The sequence below is a fragment of the Abrus precatorius genome, unplaced genomic scaffold (genome assembly GCF_003935025.1).
Source record: "Abrus precatorius isolate BTA unplaced genomic scaffold, Abrus_2018 Scaffold10, whole genome shotgun sequence".
In the NCBI taxonomy this organism is placed as follows: Eukaryota; Viridiplantae; Streptophyta; class Magnoliopsida; order Fabales; family Fabaceae; genus Abrus; species Abrus precatorius.
The window spans coordinates 6,903,123-6,926,625 of NW_020874292.1; the positions used below are offsets into that span (position 1 = coordinate 6,903,123).

Genomic DNA, 23,503 nt, shown 5'->3' on the forward strand with positions numbered 1-23,503 from the left:
ATTGTTACAACTTATTATAATTTTTCCTATGTAATGATTAAAAAAAATATTTTGTCAACGATTAATGTTATTAAATCAAGGTTATGCAATAAAATTGAAGATGGATTTTTCATTAATACAGAATTATTTATATTGAGAAAAAAATATTAAAAATTAATATAGATATAATGATGATTTTTACCCTGTGAAATAACCGTGAGCGTAATTTTAGAAGTAAAGGCATATTCTTGATATTATGTTAGTTCTATATTAAAATTTGTTGAATATATTTCCATACATTAGTTAATTTATTTTTTTCATACCCAAGTCTTATACTCCTTTGTCTTGGCCCACTTAAACCAAATTTCTGGCTCTGCTTGTGAGGCATTATTCTCGTTAATGCAACTAAAATATTCTCTATAGAACCATTATCAGTACTATAGTAACTCATTTCTTTACACAGAAGAATCATGATAGCTAGGCAATCTACATCCACTATAATTGAATGACGTGTATGGAAATAATGCCATACAATCAAATTAATGTTATGTTGTATGAAAGTTGGGAAAGGTTATGTTCATTCAGCGAAGAGCAAAACAAATAACATATAATAGAATTAAAATGTGCACACTCACCAGTCACAAGTGATGGAGAATTGCATGAAGATTAAACTATAATTTACAATATGGTCTAAGAGAAAAATCATAGACACACAAATTTATAAAACTGGACAAACAGAAGTGAATCTGGCTGAAAATGTTAAATTAATAATAACTAAACATGGAAGCGCAAAATGTGCACGTTGTGAAATAGAGGATTGTGCAAAAATGGTTATGCAAAAGAAAAGTGAACATTATCTTAGATATAAATCTAAACCGAATCTACCAAGATTGTAAAATTATGCATCCATATTGCATATCTTTTGTGGTCCATTGCTGGTCTGGCTGCTGCTCCCCACTGTGGCATTGTGGAAGATCACATTATTCACTGCCTATCTTCCTTTCCCAAACTGCATCACTCACACTTTTGACCTCCTTCTCCACCAAAAGTCCCAACCTTCATGCTTTTCCATTATCACTTTGTTTGCCCCTTTTGACTCATGAATCCTCATCATCACCCCTTTTTTTTTATTTATTTTTTCTTTTTCTTCTTTGAAATGTCCATTCCTAAGTTTAGTTGTACTCATTCCCTGCTTCCCTGTTACTAGTTTTACTTTGCCATATTTTAAGCAGCATTGCATTGTCATTGCAATGAAAGCTAGCTTAGTGCTAAATAAAGCTCCTAAATTTCATTGTTTACTTTTCTCATTCATGTAATACCAGTAAACTAAATAGAGTGTGGAGAGAGACAATAATAGATATTTATTATAAAATCATCATTGTTAAGGGTTCTGGATTTATGGTGAATAAAAAAAAAGGGAGAACGAAGAAGTAAACAACCTTGTTTTATTAGGATATAAAACTCAAATTGATTTATTTGATGATTGCTTGTTAAAATTTATCACACTCCAAGGTAGAAAAACAAAAGAAAATTAAAGTTCATAAATGTGTGATTATTTTTTGATTTTGATAGAAAAATGAATAAAAATAAACACTTAAACTTTTTTAGAAGTTAACTTTTTAGAAGAAAAAAAAAAGGAAAAGTTAAAATTTATGTAATAGTTATCTTTTATTTGAGAGTTTTTAAATAAAAATAAAAGTGTATATAAATCTCCATTAACTCTTTTAATCACAAATTTTTAAATTCTTTGAATTTAAAGAATTTTTATTAATCATTTTTCTTTTTACTTCTTATCTTTCTTAATTTTCCAAACTCTTTACTCGTCCACTTCCCCTCCAAACTCACAAGCAAAGGCTTAGAAACTCTGTACTAAAATATAGCCTTATGGTTGCTTTTGAGCGAAACCTTATGGTTGTACTGTTTGACTAGCTAGTTACCAAGTGAGGTGGAATGATGAAGAAATAGTGGTAGTCCACAACCCTTTATGTACGTAAGCATTAGATCTCAATGGAAAATTGAAGGGAGAATTTGCTTAGAGAATGGGCTACAAGCATGTCATGGAGCACCATGCACGTGGGTTCATAAGGTACTCTGACAGGTTATGGAATTTTGATGATGGGAATAAGACTATGAAAAGCACCGCTAAATAATGCATACCATGCATATATATGTATATGGGGTGGTCTCCATGTAAGGAAATTACATAGATAACAGCTAAGGAAGCACATTGCTGAATGATTTATGACCACATTTTGTGACATATTTATATGATCAGCATGTTTATATCTTCGCCATGAAAAGAGAGATTATCCATTGATGTTAAATGTTGATCTTTGATTTGGCAAATAGTTATATACTACCCTATACAAAAACTGTTTTTATTGGCTCCTTTCCAAACATCAATATTATGTTACAGGAGGGCTCAACGTTTTATTTAGACATATAGTAAATTTTGAGTTGAGTTCTTTTCTTAAATTAATAAAATTATTATAATTGATTTAAAATTATTATTTTCAACTTTTTGAGATGTAAATTATTGATTAAATTAGAAAATATCAGACATTGTATGAATATTTTTAATTTAAAATAAGAATTATAAGATGGACATGTAATTAATTTAAATAAATATACACATATAAGTTGTGAGACCGCAGGTGTATACAGAGAGCATAAAAGTTGTGAGATGAACAAAATTAAAAAGTAATTGAAGTTAATATCTAAGTGTGAAAAAACTTAAATCAAAATAAAAAAAATTAAATAATAATAACAGTTATAAGGAGAAAAGGAATAATATATTAAATATTGCTATTTTCAAGAATAAGGACTATTACTTATAATAATATAATATTTTATTATTGTAATTAATTTTATCTATTTTTTCAACTAACTATAAATTTATTTATTTATTTAGAGATATTATTGATTTTAGATAATATTTTATTAATTTTAAAAACTTTCTTTGTATTCCAGCACCAATTAATGGAATTATTAACATTATACTCTGCAACCAATGAATGTATAATGTACTTGAAAAAGAATTAAGTCTTCATGTAATTGAGTATATAAATTAGTGTATCATTTTTCATCTGTATAATTTCACATTCAATATTTTTAACTTGGAAAATAATCTAATCCGTCAATAATTTAGCAATCATTGTGTCATATTTTGAGGATTTGTCTGCCTAAAAGATGAAGGGACAAATAAAGTTTATTTTTATGAGAAGAAACAAAGTTATAACATGATTAAGATCATTTTTGAAAAAAAATATATTTAATTCCATTTAAATGGGATAATATTATTTATTAGTAATTATAACATGTTCAAAAATTATTAATAAAATTTTTTTTGGGTATAAACAATTGACCTCGCCCATTTTCTTTGTGAAACTTAATTATTATTCCCTTTTTCTTTTACCAAAAGCAAACACTCAATTCATTAAAACTAATAAAAAAATAAATTTATGTCATAAATTTATATTTTATTTTTAAAAATATTTATAATTATAAATAATTAAATGATATTAACAGAAATAAGTGAGTGTATTATTAACATAAATGTTTCAATAAATAGGTATACAAAAATTATCAATTAATACATTTTAAAATAAATATTTTTTATATTTTAAAAAAATAATGATAGTTATTTTTTTATAAAAATAACCAAAAGAAAATTTCTTTTAATTAGTTGAAATTATTTTAAAAAATAATTATAAACTTTGTTTGAGAATAAAATTCTCTTATCAAGAATATATTTTTTCCAACATAATATTGTTTAAAAGAACCAAACTCCTCGTCAATAATTAGACCAAATGATGCTGATTGATCTTTTGGGAGTTTAACATTTTGCAAAAGCAAATACATTATTTTATTTATTTATTAAAGATATTTATAAACACATTAACAAAGAGTGATGTGTAAACAGTGCCCAATTTATTCTCGTGGCTTTCTTTCTTTTTCTGAGTAAGAAGTTGCCATTGTGACGAAAAAAAAAATCAATGAATTCTCAATAATTGTCATTTCTTTTTGGAGAGGCTAAATTTTTATTTTATTTTAAAACTAAAAAATATTTCAAGATGATATGATAAAAAAAATATAAAAAATTATTATAAAAATATAATAAAAAGTTATTGTGTATATATCATTATTGCTCTTGATGAGAAAATTGCACACGCCGAACAGTAGTTTTGAGAAGGATTGTATTGTCGGTTGTCTTGATCTGTATAATTAATATATTTTTATTAAATCCTCGGGAATTTTTAAAAACCTGCAAAACATGAGATAAAGAAACAAACAAAATGAATTTTATAATTTTTAAATATAGATTGTTTATTTTCCCTTTTCCTTCCTCAGTGCAGAGTATTTGCTTTGCAGATAATTATTTTCCAACATATATATTCTTCTCAGCCTTTAACTTAAAGCAAAACAGCATTTTTCTTTTGGTAATCCATGCTCCTCACTTTCCAAGTTTTCTCCATTTTCTAGTAAATACACTCTTCAGTGTTCATATGTTTGTTATAAGATTTAAAAATTTCTTGATTCTCCAGAAAGTAACATTGTGATGTTTTAGTTTATTCTGATTTTCATGATGGGAGGTAGGAATTAAAGTTGTATTAACGTGAGATAATGAGAAGTTATTTTCTTGATATCTTTTATATATATAAAAAATCGATCATAATCTATTTTAATCATAAATAAGCTAATATAAACATTCGCACACATAATTATTTTCATCCATTTCATATGTTAGATTAATTAGTTTTAAATTAATTTAATCCTTTAGTTCCTATCATTTAACCACCTAATAATGAAAGGGATATATTTGAATATTATTTATCAAATACATTTAAATATATAATAATATTCTTTATACATATGGTATTGAATTTAAACGAGAACAGCAACAAAAAAATCGGGGATGTACATTGTGTAATATCAATACATTAAGTAAATCACTTTCACAATGGATTTAATATATAAAAAAATAAAATGAATGAATGAGATTCATGCAGTTGTGTGTGAAAGTAACTCTAGAGGATCGAAATCCGTAAGAATAATTGGAACAGTGTTTCTTCTGCATAAAAAACAAAAATGTTACTGTAACATTACTGTGAGTGAAATTTAATTAGACCCACCGGTGAAGTCATCTATTCTCTTCTGCCACTAAGCAATTTATTTTCTTTTTTAGATATTGGATTCACTTTCCCATCTCTGACTCTCATGAGGACAGTGACCCACAATGTCTATACTCTATTAATTTTTCTATTATGAAAATAAATAAATAAAGTAGAATAATTTAATGAATAACATATCTTCATCATTGGGCATTGGTTACCTACCTTCAAGTCCTTTTTCGTCTTTCGGTTTTCATTTCTTTATAACCCTCGTTTTCTTTCCACTGTCAAGCACAGATATCCATAAAAAACACACCAGATTTAGGGTTTCTGGCAGCATCAGTCTTTCAGCTAGCTCTCTCTCTTCCTCTTCCTTATTCAAACTTCAAGTTTGTTTTCTATTCTATCATCCAAACACAACTCTTTCCACTCATACCCACATGCACTTCTTCTCTATCTTTCAAAAATTATAATTAATGTCTGCTTTCCACAGTAATTCTATTGTTCTTGGTTTTACTTTCTTTTTTTCCTTCATCTTCTTCACTGATCCTGCGGTCTCAAACGTAGGGTTCCCTCATATAGTGTTTTATGATGGTACTAGCTATTTGTTTTCTAGGTCTTGGATTTATGGTATATATATACAATCTAATATATATGCTGGTATCAATTTTTATGAAATGTTTTTGAAATGAATTGTAAATTACTTGCATGGATATACATATATGTTCCTTATTCTACTACTTCGTTTGACAAGAATATGGTATTTGATGCGATTAGTTTTCTTATCTTTCCCTTCTTACAAGCTCAGTTCCATTCCTTTTCTTGTTCTAATTTTCTTTTATTTGAAACTTGCCTTGTTTTTGGCCTACATATATAAGTGCTTTTTCAGTTCTTTCTTCACTATTTTATATTAATTAATAAGCAGTCAATTGGTTATTGGATTTGCAATTACATTACATAGATTTGGGTTTAGATCAGTTGTAACTTTTGAAAACCATTTTGTACTCTGATCAAGTCATTGATTCATTTGACAAACTCCCAATATACATCATTATTTTGTTGCTATATATTTGCTTTTAAGTTTTTAGTCAAACCTGCATTAATATCGTCCTATTAATTTCCAGGTCTCTTTCTATAGTTGTATTCAATTACTTAATTATTAGTACCCTTAAGAGAAAATTAACTAGCCTTAATTTTCAGTTTCTTTTTAATTAGATTGATTTATTTATTCTCTCTCTGCCAGCTGCAACAATATTACCGAAATATACAGTACTTTCTTCATGATCCCCCCATCAATATCAAAATGTCATGTCATCTGTCTCAGGGAAGGAAATGAAAATGTATACATGCACTGTTCTACTCACACTGGGAGAGAAAAGAGTGAAGGAGCTTCCTTCAGCCCACGCATGGATATGGGGGATTAAAGGTTTGCTGAAGTATCTGCTGACTCATTCATACACACACAGTAGGGGTTATGATGTGGCCATTTGCTACTGTAATTGTGTGAATGAAGTGGGAGATATTTTGCATCCCTCTTTCTCTGTGCTTGGACTGAAGGGGAGCTCCTTCTTTCTGTTGCCTCCATTTGTATTAATAATATATACAACTTTGTCTCAAACACTTAGCTTTATATAAAATATATCTAATGCCTGGCACAAAAAGGTGCAGCCAACACTGTAGCTGATGTAACATATCGTCTTCTAGGTCTTTGTAAGTATTTACTCTTCCCCACTAGACTGCCCAAGATTCGGCTAACATCTGCAACAGTTGCATATGAGTTTTATAGCTGGATGCCCCACTTAGTACTTTTTCACTTGCCAGAAAAACCATGATGTCCACGTAGCTTATATATAATTAACATAATAAGCACTTTCAAATGTCTTCATCAACGTTACATGGTAATGTGCTTTGGAAAAATGTTACATAGACTCCCCTACTGACTCTACATACTAAGAACGAGATGATGTAATGTAATAAAGATAAAAAGAGATGAGTACTAAATACATGATATTATTAAATATTTATAAATCAAAATTTTGTGCTTTGTTCATCAACTTTAAGCGCATGTTTGTATTTAGGGTAATCAACTTTGATTGATTACTTTAACGCTCTCATATATATAATTTTGTGTGATTACTTTTACATAACCTATTTTTCAGGAAGCAGATATCAGTACTGTACGTGCTACTTTCCTTTCCGTTCTTGTACAAGCTTAATTAGCTTCTCTCTCTGTCTCTCAATGCTTTCTTTCAATCCTTTTTTGGGGGTTGTAAAAGCAAAATTTAGGTCATGATGGGTCCAACAGTTAACTTGTTTTTATTCGACAAAATTTACCTAGTTGAAGGTATCAATCAATCTGAACCTTTCCTTTGCATTCCTAATGTGACACCGGAAATCATATAAATATTGCTTTGGAACTTCGCATAACATGACATATTTAATTGTGTGTGCTTAATCAGGACCGAGGAATGTGTGTGTTTATATATGTCTAACTAGACACACTCAACAGACAGGATATTGAAATAGATTATAATGTCAGATAAAAGCAGTGACAAAATATATATGAACTACTTTTTTTATACCCAAAATCCCGTATCCTACGTTTCTCTATGTTCATGAATTTGTGTGTGGAAAGAGAGAGGATTCAAATCCCATCTTTTCTTTTCATATACAAATGCAAAAGTGTAAGAATAACGTGTATAATTTTGGGTGCCAAAAAATCATATTTCATATCTAACAAATGAAGTTAATTGCATTCTTGATCTGAAACATATATAGTAAAGTTTGGTTCATGGCGTGTAACTATATCCTTAAGAATAGTTAATAGTGTTCTTAAAAGTGTTATTTTTAAATAAACTTAAAAATGCTATTTTTAAATAAACTTAAAAATGCATTTAGTTATAATTTACTATTTTTTAGAATATTTTAAAAGAATTAAGTAACAAAAGAAAATGTTAAAATGATGAGAATTAAAGTTCTTAATTAGAATACATAATCATTTGTTTCTCTTCGCAGGTAACGCGATTCTTATTATAATTCCATGTGAGACACCACTTTTCTTACTCAACTTCTGGACAATTTGCACATGTACTTCTTTATATTAATGTCACGTCAGTAATGTATATTTTTATGTATAAAGTTTTGCAAATATATCATTTAAAAGAAAATTCTTGACATTAATTTTGATGATTGATTTTAAATATGCAAATTTAAAAGTAATGTAATTTTATCATTAGTGGCCGGGAGCCTCTTATATCATAAATAAGATAGAATTCAATAACACTTTCTAATTCTTTGAACAAACTTATATACATTTTTTATCTACTCGTGCTTCTCATTTTATCTAAATCATAATAAAGAGAACCGTAGCAACAGGATCTTTTACTTAAAAATTATCTGATGCACAGGATTTGTTTAAGATAGCAAGTGCAGAGCATACTTATTTCTAGTCAGGGACTAAAAGATAATTATTATAGACAAAGCTTTTAGAGAAAGAAACTTAGAATGAACTCATAATGTATAAAATATACAAGTTTTATTTCATTCACCTCTTGCCCTTAGCTAACAAGAATCCTCCCTTATATAGAGGAGTTGAATACAACAAGACAAACATTCAGATAAGATTTTGAAATAAAGTTACTTTCACAAAGCCAAACTACTTTAAGTACATGATCCTACTTAAAGCTACTTTATAGTACATAAATATGATTTTACAAAAGTTGACAACTATAAAGTGACTTTTTATTTGTCCTTCAATCTTTGAGGATAGGCTCATGACTCGGAGAGAGATTAGGGTCATCTTCATTGATCCATTCAGCTTTTTCCAAAATAGATTTATCAGGATCTTGGGAATCTATAATCATATCAGTTTGGGATGACTCAGAATCTTTACTTAGAATTATTTGGCCTTCTCTTTCCCAATTGTCAATCTAGCAATCAAAAGAGATAATAGATGGAGTGACTTGTTGGATTCTATCCCATATACCTTTATCATCAGGATCAGGTGGACAGATGATATCCATTGATTTTAGATTGGAACAAGTAGAATTCACTTTTGTCATTTGATCACGAACTCCATTAATGACATGTAAATAGATTGTTAAATCTGCTTGTTCAAAAGATGGCTTTGCAGGATCAAAAATATCTTGTAAATTTTTATAAGTGTTCCAAAATCTGACTTGGTTTTGAGTATATAACAATTTAGTTGTTGGATGCTGAAAATAAGGCTTACGGATTATTACACCAGTCACATGTTGTGGAAATTGATCAGGAGGTATCTTGACTTCCTTCCAGATACAAAGTCTCTCCATTTCTTTCTGTATATCTCTTTTCCAATAAGGAATAGATTGATACCAGATGAGAAATTTCCATAGCAAGGATGAGTTATTTTAACAATTATCAAGAAATTCAAACATCCTGAAAGTTGGAAATATTATAAGATAATGGTACAACAAGGAAACACACCATAAATACCATAAGTCTTCTTTAATCATGAGGTAATCCATTAAAAGAGCAAAGATATTCAGATAAGGAACATCAAGATGAAACCAAGAAGGTTTAGGCTTAATTCCATGATTATGTAAAGAAAGAGCTAGGTAATGGAACATATGACTTTTGCCAAAGTCTTTTATGTACTCAGGATTAACTCTATTGTTGGGATTAAATTCTGGTGGGAAATTGTTCAGATGTGAGTTACTAGTAGTGGCTTCAACAATATTGAGAGGAAAAATTAATGGATAGATTTGGATGGAAGTAACAATAGAAATTGGCTTCTTTGGACGAGATAACAGATCTAGGACAATATTCTTTTTCTCCTTTTATGTGTTTAACAGTAAAATCATACTTAGAGAACCAATTTTTTAATCTGAGAACCTGAAGATCAGGTGGTATCTTATTTTTGAATTCAAGAAGAGCAGGAAATGAAGAATTATCCATCTGGACTTCAAAATTGTGACCTCCTAAGTAGAAATCAAATTTTTGAATACCATTTTTTACCGCAAGAGCTCCTTTGTAAGTGGTATGATAATGATTCTCAGATTCTTTGAATTGTCTGCTAGCATAGGCTTTCTTTCCATTAATTTCTTCAAGTAAGACAGTTCCCCAATAATGATCATTGGTGTCTGTCTGCAAAATCCTTTTACCATCTCTAGGAATCTTCAATGGTAGAGGATTTTGAGTTATCTTTTTCAAATGATGAACAGCTTCAGTCTGTTCAGTACTCCATGGTGAAGGATTTTTCCCTAGAAGTTTTGATAAAAGGGCTTGTGTATTTAGCTGCATTAGGAATAAAATCCCTAATATAATTCAAAACTCCAAGAAATTGTTGAATTTGTTTGATGGTGAAATTTTCATCAGGAAAATTTAAGAGTTCTTCAGCAATGTGAGGTTGAGGTTAATAATTTCCCTGAGAAAAATGTATTCCAGAAAATCTATTTGGGTTTGTACTAATTGAATCTTTTTTCTGACAACATAATCCCATAAGTATTTGCAAGATCAAAAAACTTGTTGAGAAGATCTTTATAAGATTCTTTGTCTTTTGATAATAGCAATACATCATCTGTGTAGATGAGTATACTATCAAGGATAAGCTCAAAGATTCTGATCATAGCTTTCTGGAATAAGGAAGGTGCAACCTTAAGACTGAATGGAAGAACTTTCCATTGGTACTGAGCATTAGGTATGCAAAAAGAAGTTTTATATCTATTAGAGGGATCAACACCAAGTTGCTAAAATCTAGACTTTAAATCGAACTTGAAAAAAATTATGGCATCCTTGATAAGAGTGTGAAAAGAAGTACTTTTTGAGATAAGAAATTTATCATCTTTGAGAAAATGATTTAGAGGCTTATAATCAATCACTAACCTCTTTTTTCCCCTAAGCTTTTTAGATATCTTCTCAACATAAAATGCTTGGCATGCCCATTCTGATTTTGTAGGTTCTATCAATCCTTGACGTAGAAGTTCATTGCATTCTTGTCTAGCCATTTGAAGATCACTGGGACTCATTCCAGGATGAGTGGCTTTTGTAGGATTGATATCTTCATTGAGCTTGAAAGGAAATTTTATAAAAAATTCTGGATTATTCCAGATTGGATTGGGATGAGAGAAATTCTCATGACCATCTGCACATAATTGTTTTAGCTTCTCTTTGATCTCAGAATATTTTTTTGGACTTTCTTCAAGAGAATAAAGTTTCAGTACATCAGTATATGGCTTGAAACTTCTTTTGAACTTGATTTCCTTGGGAAGAATTTGAAGCTTTTCCGCTAAGCAGTATGCGTCCACTCCAAGAACAATATCTTTGTTAGGAAGATAACTCCCTATAACTTTCATCCAGATTATACAATCTGGAAAAAACTTAATTCCAATAGGCATTTTGGAAATTAAGTTTGTTTTGAAGATCTTTCCATCTACTGCTACAAAGAAGGTTGGATTTTTGGTTCAGCAGTTTTTTGGAGGGATATCTGGATTCATCATTGTTCTTTGTGCTCCAATATCCATATAAGCTATAGCTTTAATAGGAGTAGCATATTTGTTGGAAAGAACCTGTACTTCGACACAAGGTTGAGCTGGAGTTTGAGATATGTTTTGTATCTTCTGGGTGGAATAAAGAGGTATATATTCCTCTTCTTTACTAGAGGTTTATGAGAAATCATCAGAGGATTCTTGTATGGTAAAGATTGTATCCTGATCTGCTTCTTCTTATTCAGAGTATTCTGATTTAATATCTCCTTCAACAGGATCTAATGAATTTATGAGATTTTGGACTTTAAAGTCTTTGGGCATTTTTTTTGCGTAGTGACTTTGTTTTCGACAGATAAAGCATCTCGTACTCTTATTTTTTCCTCTTTAGATTTTCTTCTTAAAAAACTTCATCTTCTTCTTTTTCTTTCTTGAGAACTTTTTTATCTTCCCTTTTTTCTTGGATGAACAAACACATTTTTTTTTCTTTGCACCCAATTTCAAGATATTTCTTTTTGTAGGCTTTTGTAAACTTTGACCTTTCATTCATGACATCATAAATGAATAGGTGTGTCCTGCAAAGTTTATCAAGAGATTCTAATGTCTTCTCATGAATTTGTCCAAGACTTAAACTAGTCAAGTCTTGCCCTTAGGCAGCAATCAGTTTAAGAATCTCTGGTTGCAATTTTTGGGGAAGAAAAGCGACATAAGTATTTTTAGACTGACATCATTGTATTCATTGAGGATATAACTTTCTACTATCCACTTATGATGTTTTTCTAAATCACTCTTCTTTAAAGACTAACACCTCATTTCAAAATAATCCTAACTTTTTTATCATAAAAATTCATGTCACTCACAAATTCTTGATGTATAGCTCCAAGAATTTGGCAAGTATTACCTAGTTGATGAAATTGATCTTGCTTTAAACTACCAAGATTATGATACCATTCTTTGAGGGTACGAGTCATTTTGCAACACCTCAGACCTTAAGCTGATTTTAATATTTAAAAATTAAAAGTTTTGGTTAAAAATATAATATTTATCGTACTTTTCTATTCTCTATCTAATAAATTATTTTTTCAATAAAAAATTGTCATCTAGGTTAACTGGTTTGATGAGGGTAGAACAGGTTAAGCAGTGAGATAATAATAATAAAAAATTGTCATCTAGGTTAACTGGTTTTATGTTAATAGAAGTTTAGTGAGTCACTAATATTTCAAGGATTTTTAATCAACAATATTTTAATTTTAAATTTAAAAGATTTAAGATTAATTTTTACTTATGGTTCATATTTATTCGTGGCAACAGAATTTTGTGTATAATAATATTCAATACAAAATCTTGTAGTAAAAAAATAAAAAATTATTATTATTTATTTAATAATACTATTTTTTTAATTATTGGATCACTTGATTCTTAATTTAAATTTTAAGATATTGCATTTTAAGTTTTATTATATTTTATTATTTTTTAAGATATGCGTGTATTTGATAATAAATTTGATAAAAAATATTTAATAGTATTGCTTTTATTCTCATTGTATTTATCTTTTAAATTAATAATATAAATTAAAAAATAGTTTTGATAATATACAAATATAATAATTTTTATTAAATTATTTATTATAGTAAAAATAAAATAATATTTTATTATTTTAAAATTAATCATTTTCAATATAAAATTTGTTTTACTATCGTTTTTGTTTATTTTATTCTTTTATTAAAGACATAAGTAGAAATATTAAAAAATAATTTTTTAAGCAGAAATTTGAATTCTAAGTATTCTTAAGAAATGTTATTACTTGTCATCATTTTAAATTTAAATACTAAATTGAAGTTTGGTAGGTCTAAAAAAAATAGCTAATAGAAAAAAACACAACTATTAAAAGCATCTTTTATCTTATCTATTATATTTCATTAAATATATATTTTAACTTTTTTATTTGATTAATTTAAATAATTATACATTTTAGTACTTATTAAAATAAACTAAAAAAAAAAGTAGAAAGCATTTTAAATACTCTTTTGTCCTATTTTAAATATGTATACTGTAAACTAATATTGTACTTTTACATGATTAATAATTTATTTTTTACACTAATAATTATAAAAATTAAAATTATGTATTTTATTAGTTTTAAGACAATTATATATGATAGTAAATAAATCATCAAAACATGTTTTTACTTCTCTTTTATATATATTTATGAATATAGATATAAAACTTAAAAAGTATAACTAATATTTTTTATTCTAAAATAATCTTTTGAAACTTGTATACGAATAAAGTGAAAAAGAAGAAGTTGATAACAAGTACTAGTGACGGGATTTTTGTTATAAATGATTGGCTGACGTTGATTTAAGTGACATTGAGATTGTTGGTTATGTGAATCCTTGGAGCACACTGTCCACGATACTAGATACTCTAGCCAACGGCTTAACATATTTTGGGAGCTGAATTTATGCTGATTATTTTTTCTTATTACTTTGCAATTACTTAAGTTAAAATTATTAGTTGGCTTTCAACAGCGTAAGGAATAAAAAAATTGGCTAATCTGAGTATTGATCGGATTAGAGGTTTCAATGAGTTTTTGAGTCTAACTTTAATTTTACTTGCAATTCTATTTGATGTTTTAGCAATAATCAGAAAATGTTGTTTCCATTGCTTGGTGGATTCATTTAAATAGAGTCATGGCAAGTGCTTAGCTGATTTATGTGGAGCGTTGCATTGTGTTGTGATGCTGTGATGAATTCCAAGGCCTCTCGCAGCAGAGTGTAATCCAGGCTGCAAGAAACAGTCACCTACGTGAGGTTGCTTTCATTTTTTTTATTTACTTTCACTGATCGTTGTACTGTCAACTAATTTCTTAAGATTTTTGTAAATTATACATAATTTATTGCCACAGCTAACACCTAGGAATAAAGATGGTATTTATCAACGGCTGCTAGACCATGGATCTTGGAATCACTTCCAATGTTCTATCTTTTTCTTTATTTGACAGAGGTACTATTTCCTGTAAACTCATATATTGCTGTAAAACCGGTTCTTAAAAGATCAAACTGGTTCTCAACTGTCAAACCGGTTCCAAACTGATTTTGAACTAGTTCTTAAAAAACTGAATCATTCATAAGTTTTGAGAACAGTTGAGTTCAATTATTTCAGATATGCAAAGTAATTTGTCTTTTTTCTATTTTTTTAACTTAATGAAATAAGGGGATAAAATTACAGGTCTTATTATTCCTACTGTTTATAACATTTAATCACTTCAAAGCCATATTATGCTCGATAGTTTTATTCAAATATATATTTCTTGACTCCGTTATGTCAATGCTACTTTTTAGGATGTTCCTGAATTCTTATGTTTAGTATTTGATGATTAATTTGGATGCATAATAGGAAGGTCTGCAACTTTTGGGAGCACTATGTGAATTTATGCTGATTAATGCGCCTCTATGATCTGCAAAATGAAACTTGAATTATTTCCATTGACTGAACACAGTTAGCCAAAAGTTTCAGAAGGCAACAACAAATAGAGTGAAACAAGAAAGCTTTTATGGGCAAAATGAACAAAAACATTAGCATTTTACAGTGACACATCCTTATTGCTTGATAAGAAGACAGAATATGAGGAACCTCAGCCATTCCTCTGAATTGCAGTTGACAGGCAAAGATTTATGGTGTCTGCACAGCAGACTCAGACTCAGAAGATGGCCGGTTCTTCATCTCAGGATGCTTAATTTCCTCTATCATTCTAACAACAACATCCATTCTAGGCCTCATATCTGGCACCTTAACTACACATGCTAATGAAATCTGAAGCATTTGCACCATTTCCTCTTCAACATATTGCCCTCTCAGAAGCTCCTCATCAAAGACTTCAGCTGTCCATTCCTCTCTAACAACAGACCTCACCCATCTTGGAAGATCAACCACATCTTCACGACCAGGATATCTCATTGGGCTCTTTCCTGTTAGCATTTCAAGCAGCAGCACACCAAAGCTGTATACATCAGATTTTTGAGTGATCTTTCTTGAATCAGAAACTTCTGGTGCTCTATAACCATTGGATCTAGACATGGTTGCTGGTGTGTTCATTAGAGGAGGCAAACCAATATCAGAGATGCAGCTATCAAGTTCACATTGGTTGACTTTATGTTGCCATGTGTGAATTTTGGACCACCCTCGGAGTGAATGAATGCTATTCCCTTTGCAGCTTCAAGTGAAATCTTCACTCTGGAATCCCAATCTAATGGAGTTCTTCCTGCACCCCTGTTTCCTATTGTTTGGATTGGAATAGACGAGTTAGGCAAAGATATAGCACTGTCACAATTGAAGTTGGTAACTGCAAGTGCCAGTTTTAGATCCAAGAGTAACTTAAGCATGTAATTAAACAGAATTTTGAAAATGTTCAATCTGTTTACAAGCGCACTTTCTGAAGAGCTGCAAAGACAAACATGCATTGAACTATTTAAACATCAAGAGTCAACGCATTTATACTTTTTTTGAGTGAAGTCAATGCATAGAGATAGAGTAGTCTGCAAGTAAAATATAATCACAGAAGCGTGATTTTTTTAGTGACTATCTAACCATAATCACCCATGACATCGTGGAAACAAGTTGGTTTTAGGATCAATGTCAGTTTCAGTTACTATTTGAATCTAGTGATTGATAGTTTGTAAAGATGATTTATCATAGCATAGCTAAAACTGAGAGGCTCAAGTAGAAATCATAAAACATGTTACTTTTGAACAAAACTAGAAGTTTCTCATCTTTGGAATAGTAATAAGCTCTAAGGGGCATGACATTGGGATGGTGTCCAATTCTTCCCACAATCTCCAAATGCTGCTCAAACTCCTTCTTTCCAACCACAACTTCCTTCAACCTTCTAACTACCACTGTTGTTCCTCCCTCCAAAACAGCCCTGTATGCTGTTCCATAGCTCCCTTTTCCTAGAACTTCAGCTGAAGCCTTTAGCAAATCCTCAAGGTCAAAGCTATAAGAGGAACCTTCAAAGAAAAGCAACTTGTTCTTTTCAGCCCCTTGCACACCACTCCCAAAACTCTTTGAAACCTCAGGCTTTCCAGCACAAGAAGCCTTTCCTTTCAGTATGCCACCGCTTTTAATGTTTTTCTTCCTCTTCAAACAGCACGCAGAGATTATTACAACTAGTAGAGAGAGGAAGGCAATGCTCCCAATGACGAGTGCAAGGATAGTAGCTAGGCCAAAGCTTTTCTTATGTGTGGTAGCTTTTTGGTTTTGAGTGGTTTATGGAGTACTCGGCTGGTAATCAGAAGAAGGAGAGGGAGAAGGGGAGATTGTAGAGCAATGATTGAGAGGTGAACCGCATAAGGGAGAGTTTCTAACAAAAGAAGTAGAAGGGAATGTCTTGATGGAACTTGGAATTGAGCCATTCAAGTTATTATAGCTCAAATTCAAATATTTAAGACTTGGAAGGTTAAAGTCAGGAATAAATCCTGATATGGAGTTGTTTTGGAGGTACAACCACGTGAGTCTTCTAAGGTTCTGAAATGTAGGTGGGATATTGCCAGAAAAGGAGTTAAAGGAAATATCCAATGCAATGAGTTTAGGGGACACAGGAGAAGGAATTAGGCCACAGAAGTTATTGTGCTGTAGGTGTGCAAATTGGAGTGAAGGAATGGAAAGGATGTCAGAAGGAAGATTTCCTTTTAAGGCCATTGGAATGAAGACTCAGGACCCTTAGAGCATCTAGTTTTCCTATGCTGTTCTCTGGAATGGACCCAGTTAATCCCATTCCTGGAAGCTGGAGGCCTATGACACGTGTGCCATTTGAGTTGCAAGTCACCCCAAGCCATGAGGTACATATTGAAGAAGAGTCATTCCAGTTGAGCCTTGGTGCATGTGGGACAGAAGAAGCAAAGTTCAAGAGAGCTTTTTGGTCAGAGTTCAAGTCAGCTACACTCAAGCCAAAGAGAGACAGGGTGGAGCTTAACAGAACAAGAGCAACAATTGATAACTGCAACTTCATGGGTCTTGTTCGATGCAAAATCAAGACTAGGTATTGTTCCCGGTTCTGAGCTTAACTGTTCTTCATCTTTTCCTGATTGGCTTTAGAAATTAAAGCAAATTGTTAGCTGGTCATATAGCTAGGAAAGTAGGACATATACAAATCTCAAATTGGCTATTTTTATTCTGGTAAATGGAACGATTTGGGGTGAGCATGATTGCATGAATTTGTCTAGAATCAGCCATATTTTGAACTTTTTAAGTGAAACAGCATAGAAACATGAAGTGATGGTTTTGATTAGTTTACAGGATGAAAAGGGTAGGAAGAGCAGATTATGAATTTAGAAATTGTACAAGATTGAATTCAAATATTTTTAACCAACTTCTTTCTCTTAAAATTTGAAATCTTAGTACGAAAAATTTTCTGTTTATGCAGAAGAAATCACTTATTGCTCAGCTTTTGAATAGAACCAAAAAAATAAAATAAAATAACAGGCTCGTTCATGCTTACCAGTTAGTAGGAAAGGGACTTCCTTCTTTCAGATGCATCAGTTGAGGCATTTTCTTTCTTTCAACACTTGAAGTGTTATGCTGACTCCCCCATTTAAAAAGAAAAAGTAAAAAGCCAAAGGCTTGCCTGTGAACTTTAAATAGTGGGGGACTAAAGTGCACTTTTCACTGAGAATAAAGAAATTTCTTCACAAACCGGTGCTTATAAGTTTCAGAAGCAACCAAGAAGGGAGAACGAAAAAAAAAACAAAGGCTATTGTGATAATTGAGAATCCAAAAAAAAGAAAAAGCTAAAGTTTGATTCTCCATTGTACTTCATAAAGAAAAAGCATTCTTTCCCTAAAGTAGCCTCATTCTCATAATTTAAAAAAGGTCAACATAAATCATTGGTGTTGATTTCTCAATTTTGCCACCTGATCTGGGTCAGTGAATACTGCAGAAAAGTCATTTTGAAGTACAGAAAACTACTTGGTGAACCAGATTTAGACAAGTACAAGAACAAAACATAATTAAAGGGTCAAGTATTGCATTTAACAACTCAAAGCTAGCGTACCACCAGCATTTCAACAAAAACTACTTGCTGATTACTTCACTGAAAGCAAGCAAAACAAAAGATTTGTCCCTTATCCCAATTAAAGAAAACAATATAAAAATAATAAAGTCATGAGAGAAGGAATCGAAGAAATAACAGATCAGACTAGAAAAACTCTCCAATTGTAAGACATATAACCAGAAGGAGACTCAAACTTTTATAGGATCCGGATCCAAAAAAAGTTATTGTGATCCAAAATTATGTGCAACAGATGTAACCAGAATGGACAAGCTTCCCAAGAAACACCTTATTTTCCTATTTTTAGTCATGGAAAATGAATATAGTAAGTGTTCCAAGTTAGCAATTGCAAGTAAAATTGGAATTTGAAGGAAGTGAGAGATATTACCTCAATATGAAATTCAGTTCTGGGATACCAAAAACACATCATAGAGTGAAGTGTCAACAACAACAACCAAGCCTAATTTCACTAGGTGAAAAAGAATGATGCATCACTGCACATAAATGTGTAAGGGAATATAAAGGTCAAGAAGAATTTAGTAAAGCACAATATGAAATTGAGCAACAGGAGTTGACTATTTGTGAACACAAATATAGTATGACTTGAAACTTTAGAATTGAGATACTTACTGCTACTCAGCACAGTTGAAGTTGGTGGTGGTATCAGGCTTAGCATTACAATTTTACAAAACAATAAGAATATGACTTCTCTTGTGAAGAGATTCACACACATCAAAAAAGAGATTGTCAACTGAATATCTCTTGATGAAAAAACCATATATTTTCCTTCTTAACTACTATGACAGCAATAATGAGGGAGTTTACCAGCTAAGCCTTTTATCTAACTAACTATGGTACTAATACATTAATGTCCATCTGCTGCCGTGGAAAATAGCTCAACATAAAAGGAGCACTGCATGGATTGTGTATATCTAATTGTATAAAATGAAGTACTAAGAGTACAGCAACATGAATAAGGATTTCCTGACACATCTTTGAGAAGACTACTGAGGGACTGAGATTTTAACTTTTACATTTCTATTTATAGTAAAAACTTTCAGAGTAATCCAACTCCTTCAGCTATAGGGGACAACCATTTTTTTAGCAAAGGGTATGAGCCAATACTCTTTTTCAAAACTAGCATGAATCCAATGGTTCTTATGGGGTTGGAAACCTTTCATGAAGGAGAAATGAGTAATGACAGATTCAAAAAGAGGAAAATGATTGACATAATTGCTTGTTTTGAATTCATGTTCAACATCAAAATCCACCATAATGGCCCCCATGAGGATTAAAACAAAAGGTCACCATGGTGGGCACTTCAGTATTGCAAATCCTATAAAGCATAATCTGGAATTAATGAACGAATGAACTAAGCTACCAGCCTATGTTAAACATTTCTAAATTCTAGTAAAACAAAACAACATACGATGGTAGAATTCTCAAGTAGGATCTCAATTTTTATTTATACTTGGAAAGAGTAAACATCAAGTCAGTTATACAAATCATTCTCGAGCAGTTCGATTTATCTGGGCCTGGAGATCAAATGTTGCTCACATGATAGCTTGACATACTCCATACGCCATTTGATCTTCAATGCTAACTTCAGCTGTGTAAAGACATTGAACAAAAGCCAGCATTGTTTCATGTGATAGATGAGATATCATGACGTGGGCACCCTCTTCTCCCATCTCATATGAGATATCATGACGGGACACTCTCCATCAGTGTTGCATAAGAGATATATCATGTTTTCAAATATGAATTTGAAGAATGGAGACCTGTTGCACTGTGTATGACATACAATATTATTAATTTCATTAAAAACAACATAAAATTTAATTAAATTAACAATTAATGTATCTGTGAATAACAATTAACAGCGTAAAAGGAAAAAGGAGAATGACACCACTAGATTGGGATTAGACCATTGAAGTGAAGGAAGGACGGACAATCTTAGTGATTCTAGGGAAGGTGCTGCGATTAAAGGACCTGGTTCAAAACTTAGTTCACTCGCTGAGTATCTTTGCATCCATGGCTAATGGTATGTATATGAGTTTTTTTAACAAAGTGACACCAAATTGAAGGAGTTTGATTTCTTCACCGAGAAGATGTATAGCATTTTTTATATCAGAGTAACAGTTTATGCAACTTCCTAAGTGGATGTGGATGATCTAGTAAAAGCATGACAAGAGAGGCTTTTTGTACTGTACCATAGAATTGGCTCTTACAGAATCCGAAATAACCATTGCACGGAGGAATCAGCGTTTATCCCTTCCCACTGTGAGGGAAGGTTGGATTCATATATGCACTGATAACACTGATGCCAACTATTCTTTAATATAAAATAACTTCCCCTTTAGATGCAGAGAATGCAAGCTCCTATCGAATAGGCAAGAAGGAGGGGAAGGGACTTGCAAGAGCTTAGATCCGTATCCTCATCACATCGTCGTCTTCGTCGTCGCTATCGCTTTCCCCACGCCTCATCGCCTGGTGGTCAACTTTGCAAGAGAAATAAGCTGTTATCCCAGGCCTCTGAAACTGCATTCCTGTGGAGACATTTTGAACTTGATTCGATAGATTTATGTTTAACCGTGCAATCGGAATCATGGATATGTCTGAGGAATGAATACTAGGTCTTCCATATGTTGCTTGAGGATATTCTTCTCTTCGTTTACTTCAGCATAACAATCTTTACAAATTCCGGCGTCATATTCTTTATTACAAGAGAGACACCGCATCTTGTCTAATGGAGTCCCACTTTCTCTCGAATGGCTTTTCGACTAATGGAGGGAAGGTGCTCTAATGGAGTCCCACTTTTCCTAGAATTTTAACACTTCCTTTTAATACAAAAATATATATATCAGTGCCTCTTCTGCTAATATATATAACACTTCTTTTTATACTACATATTTTTCTATGAAAAATGTTAATTTTAGTTTAATCTTAAGCAATTAAGACTTTTTTAAATTGATTTTTTAGTTCGTAATATTTTTTTAATTAAATTTTTGTTTTAAATATATTTTTTAAAAATAAATTTTTTTATTAATTTAAATGTATATTGTACGTGAATGCACTACTTAATATCTTATTGTATATTTTATTTAAACTTTATTATATCATTAACAAAAAATTTTAGTTTAATCTTAAGCAATTAAGGCTTTGTTAAGGCTTTTTTTAAATTGATTTTTTAGTTCATAATAATTTTTAATTAAATTTGTGTTTTAAATATACTTTTTAAAAATAAATTTTTTTATTAACTTAAATTTATATTGTACGTGAATGCACTACTTAAGATTCTATTGTATATCTTATTTAAACTTTATTATATCATTAACAAAAAAATTTATAATTATGTTTTATGATTAATTTTTTTATTAATATGAATTCATATAATTAAAACTACATATTTAAAGCAATATTTTTTTTAAAATATAATTATTACATTAAAGATATAAAAATATAAAAAGTATTTTTAAATTAGTTATTATTACTATTTTATATTTATTTATTTTGTAAAATATTATAACATAATTTTTCTTTTATTTAATTTTATTAATATTTATTTAATAAATATTAAATATTATAACATAATTTTTAAATTAGTTATTAGTACTATTTTATATTTATTTATTTTGTAAAATATTATAACATAATTTTTCTTTTATTTTATTTTATTAATATTTATTTTTATAAGTTTTGATTTAAACTTCTATCATTAATTCTTTTTTGTTAAAAATAATAATAAATATTTAATAAATATTTAACTAAAATATTTTTAAATTGCACTAGTTAATTTAATTTAATAATTCAGTATATTATATTAATTTTACCTTACAAATTAAATTTATAAATGTAGTGAAAATTAATTTTGTCTTAAAAATTAAATTTAATATTAATTTAACATAAAAATAAATTTAAATCTAATTTAAGTAAAATATTAAACTTAAAACCAGTTTTAACTAGATGTAAAAAAAATTTAAACTAATTTTTAAAAAATTAAATTAAATAATTTAAAATTTAAATATAGAGTTAAATTAAAATTGATTTGAATCTAATTCATATAAAATCTTAACATTAATGTTTAAAATTATCCCGACAATAAAATAATGACCCAAGAGAAGGAGAGAATTTATCATTGAAAATAAATATTAAATTATATTTTCTAAATAATTTTAATTGCGTTAAATAATATCATTGATAGTGAATATTAAATGATGAGATGTTTTAAATTATCTTATTTGAATTAAAACTAAGATGTTTAGGTTCCATGCGGAAGAAAATTAACAAAAAAAATTGATTGTAACACTTTAAAATTAAAAAACTGAATTCAAACAAAAAATTACTAAGAGACAAACTTGGTTATTAATTTTTATAAAAGGAAAAATAATTAATTTTATATTCAATTATTTTCTAATTATTTTTATTTATTATACTATCCAACAAATATCATCCAAGTCCACTGATTATATTCACATAATCACATTTGGTGGGTTATGCATTAGCAATAGATTATGGAGATATAACTATGTCTCGTATATTTATGTTTCACACGTTATCAGTCATTAGTAGAAAAGTACATTCGTAAATGAAGAAATTTCTAATCTCTGACCAAGCCTATTAATATGAGACTCAAAAATTCTTTATTCTGAAGAGGGCTGATAGGATTTACTTTACTCGTTCAAAGGCTAATCTAATATAGGTAGGTCCAGAGCTAGCTAGTGTTCAGAAGTCACTTAAGAGATGGAATATGGGTCCTATTAGAATAGGCCGTAGCCGCAAAGAGATAGAGCATCGCCTTCGTTGATTTCCCACGAAGGAATCGTAATCTCAGTACAATGGTACAAAGCAAAAAAGAAAAGATATAGTTTTGATTTCAGCTATTATGCTTCTGACCACAACTA

General features: G+C 30.1%; 1 protein-coding gene and 1 pseudogene across 1 annotated transcript in view; one reads left to right on the forward strand and one right to left on the reverse strand.

Annotated features, from left to right (window-relative positions):
- LOC113864793 (autophagy-related protein 18c-like) overlaps positions 1–23,503 on the forward strand; it is a 44,903-nt gene that overhangs the window by 9,179 nt on the left and 12,221 nt on the right. Inside the window, exons 8-10 of the mRNA XM_027498907.1 lie at positions 4,979–5,000; positions 6,869–6,892; positions 20,690–20,717. Of these exons, the coding sequence (XP_027354708.1) occupies positions 4,979–5,000; positions 6,869–6,892; positions 20,690–20,717 (74 nt within the window). The remainder of the gene's footprint in view (positions 1–4,978; positions 5,001–6,868; positions 6,893–20,689; positions 20,718–23,503) is intronic.
- On the reverse strand, positions 15,005–18,318 carry LOC113864808 (annotated as a pseudogene).